General features: G+C 32.3%; 1 protein-coding gene across 1 annotated transcript; it reads left to right on the top strand.

Moving 5' to 3' along the window:
• Positions 1-271: 271 nt before the first annotated feature.
• On the top strand, positions 272-2,393 carry LOC145783332 (multiple coagulation factor deficiency protein 2 homolog). Its single transcript, XM_082595180.1, has one exon. It carries the CDS (start codon positions 276-278, stop codon positions 708-710), a length of 435 nt encoding a protein of 144 aa, XP_082451306.1. The 5' UTR covers positions 272-275; the 3' UTR covers positions 711-2,393.

Raw genomic sequence — 2,393 nt, 5'->3', positions numbered from 1 at the left:
TTTGGGAAGAGCAAATTATACACTGCCTGCTCCAATTTAAGTGTTGCAGAACAAGTTTGTCTGATCATGTTTATTTTTGCCAAGATCAACAAGTACAACTATTCTCATGATGTTTTGGATTTTTGACTAGTGGTAAAGCTACCATTGTAATAAAAAGTAATCTACACCGGTACTAATGCAATCAACCAGTTCATTCAAAATGCTTGGGAGAAATTGATAGATTTGCAATAATTCTTTTATTATTTTGTTTCAGTTGACATTAGCATATTTCTAAAATGTTTCATGCGATTAACTTTTTTTTATTTGTTACATTTTTTCTCTTACATTCTGCCTTGTGCGATGAGTTACAAGAAAGACTGGACCCACGTACTGACCACAATAAAGAACATTTAAAAGAAGATCTCGATGGTGTTATTGGAAAGTCACCTGACGAGATGTCTCCCGAAGAACTGCAGTTTCACTACTTTCATCAGCATGACTATGATGGAGACAATGCACTTGACGGAAATGAAATTGTTATGTCAATTATTCACCACACTAAAACCACTGGAGATGGGTCATTCCCACCACAAAGTGATGAACAACTCAGTGCAATTGTTGATGAAGTTTTAAAGCATCAGGACAAGAATGATGATGGCAAAGTATCATTCCAAGAATATATATCTCCTTATAGTCAACAAACAGGAGATTCACCAAGTCCAAATCCTTAATCTTTAACTTATTGTTACAGGTGACAATCATTTTGGCTTACTCAGGCTGATAACACTACATGTGCTTTGTTGAATGCATCAATTTACAGTACATGTGCAATATGCATTGTGCAGTTGTCTAATTATTTCACAAGTAATTACAATTTTTAGTTTTTGCCTTTTATGAGATATATTATTACGGGTGTTCAAAAAAAAAGTTGTAATTTTTGTTTTAGTAGCAGTAAATGAACAATTATAGGATGTATGTGCCATTACACAAAATCATTTTACCTCCTCTTTGATAGCAGTTATGTTATTTTCTAACAAATTTAGTTTGATATTGCCAATAAAATATTCTTGTATTATAAATACTTTGGCTATAATATTAGTGATATTTAGGTGTTAGTTTTATTAATCATTGCCTTTAAGTGTAGATATTTATTGCTTTTCTTGTGTGTTACTGCAATCATTTGAAGCAAAGAATACTGTATATAATGAAATAGCTTAAATGTTGAGATTAATCGAAGTGTCATCCATTGTTCATTTCGGTTCATTTATTTTCATGTATCTGCCGATGGTATTATAGAAAGTATTATATGATCCCACCAATTGATTCACTCGTTACTTGCAACTATTATTATTCACATTTGACTTGTAAATTCATTTATTAGTGAATACAACAATCTCTAATGCTCATCTTCTGAAAATATGTGTTAGAAATACATCTGAACGTTTTTTTGGTCTCACTAATTCTACCTTGAGATTGTTTTGCTTCCACGCTCTCACTTCAGAAAGTTAAAAATAATTTTACCAAGCCACTATGTTACTATTACAATTAAAAGTAAAAATTTAACAATCACATGCTAATACATGTTTCAATAGTTTTTTTTTCATGAGTTTAGATTTTGATTATGTTTTTGCCCACATTTAGGAAGCCTTTTTAAAAACTGTAACTGTACTTTTACATGGACACGTACCTCCTTTGCTTTTGTCAGAATTAACCCAAGTAGGCTAATTTCTGCATCATTGTATTAGTTAATTGTTATTTTATTATGTTTTAACATAGTTGTGCAGATCCACACTCAGTTGCAATATCGTTGTTGTTTCACGTCAGATCTTTTCAAAATCCAAGAAATCATTTTCGTTTTGTGTCAAATGCACTTCCGTTCAAATGACGACACTGAGTTGCAAGAAGGAGGAAAGTTGGAGACCTCAGACACATAACATTCATCCCATGAAAACAGACATTTTGTCATGCATTTAAAAACGAGAACCGCATGGAAACAAGTGACAATATTTTAAAGCTCAAAGTCGCTGTACGTCTATATTTCTGATAGAGTTTGTTGCATGATAAAGTGTTTGTTTTAAACGTGAATGAAGATACAGTTAGTTTGAAGCATTTCCAAAGTTGTCAATATGGTACCGTGATCGGTTTCAAATTGTTTATACGTACAGTATACTGTAACTTGAATAGCAAATAAACTGCTTATTGATCGTGTGACACAGTGTATAAGTACCGTGCAAATGTTGCAGTGAATCGCATTGTCGCCTTTTTGGTGTTATAATAGTATATACTAGTAATTTTTGTCTTCCAAATTTTTGTTCCATGTGTAGACTTCATAATGTGCTTCGAAGAGTTGCCACATACATGCTGCCTATGCGTATAAATAGTTTAAAGATTTGCGCAATTAAACAAAAGCACAT

The sequence above is a fragment of the Aplidium turbinatum genome, chromosome 14 (genome assembly GCF_918807975.1).
Source record: "Aplidium turbinatum chromosome 14, kaAplTurb1.1, whole genome shotgun sequence".
Classification (NCBI taxonomy): domain Eukaryota; kingdom Metazoa; phylum Chordata; class Ascidiacea; order Aplousobranchia; family Polyclinidae; genus Aplidium; species Aplidium turbinatum.
Note: the sequence above shows the minus strand (reverse complement) of the source record. Positions and strands in the feature narration are given on the sequence as shown.

Coding starts and splice junctions, on each gene's coding strand:
- LOC145783332 (XM_082595180.1), top strand. CDS start 276: ATGTTTCATGCGATTAACTTTTTTTTATTTGTTACATTTTTTCTCTTA.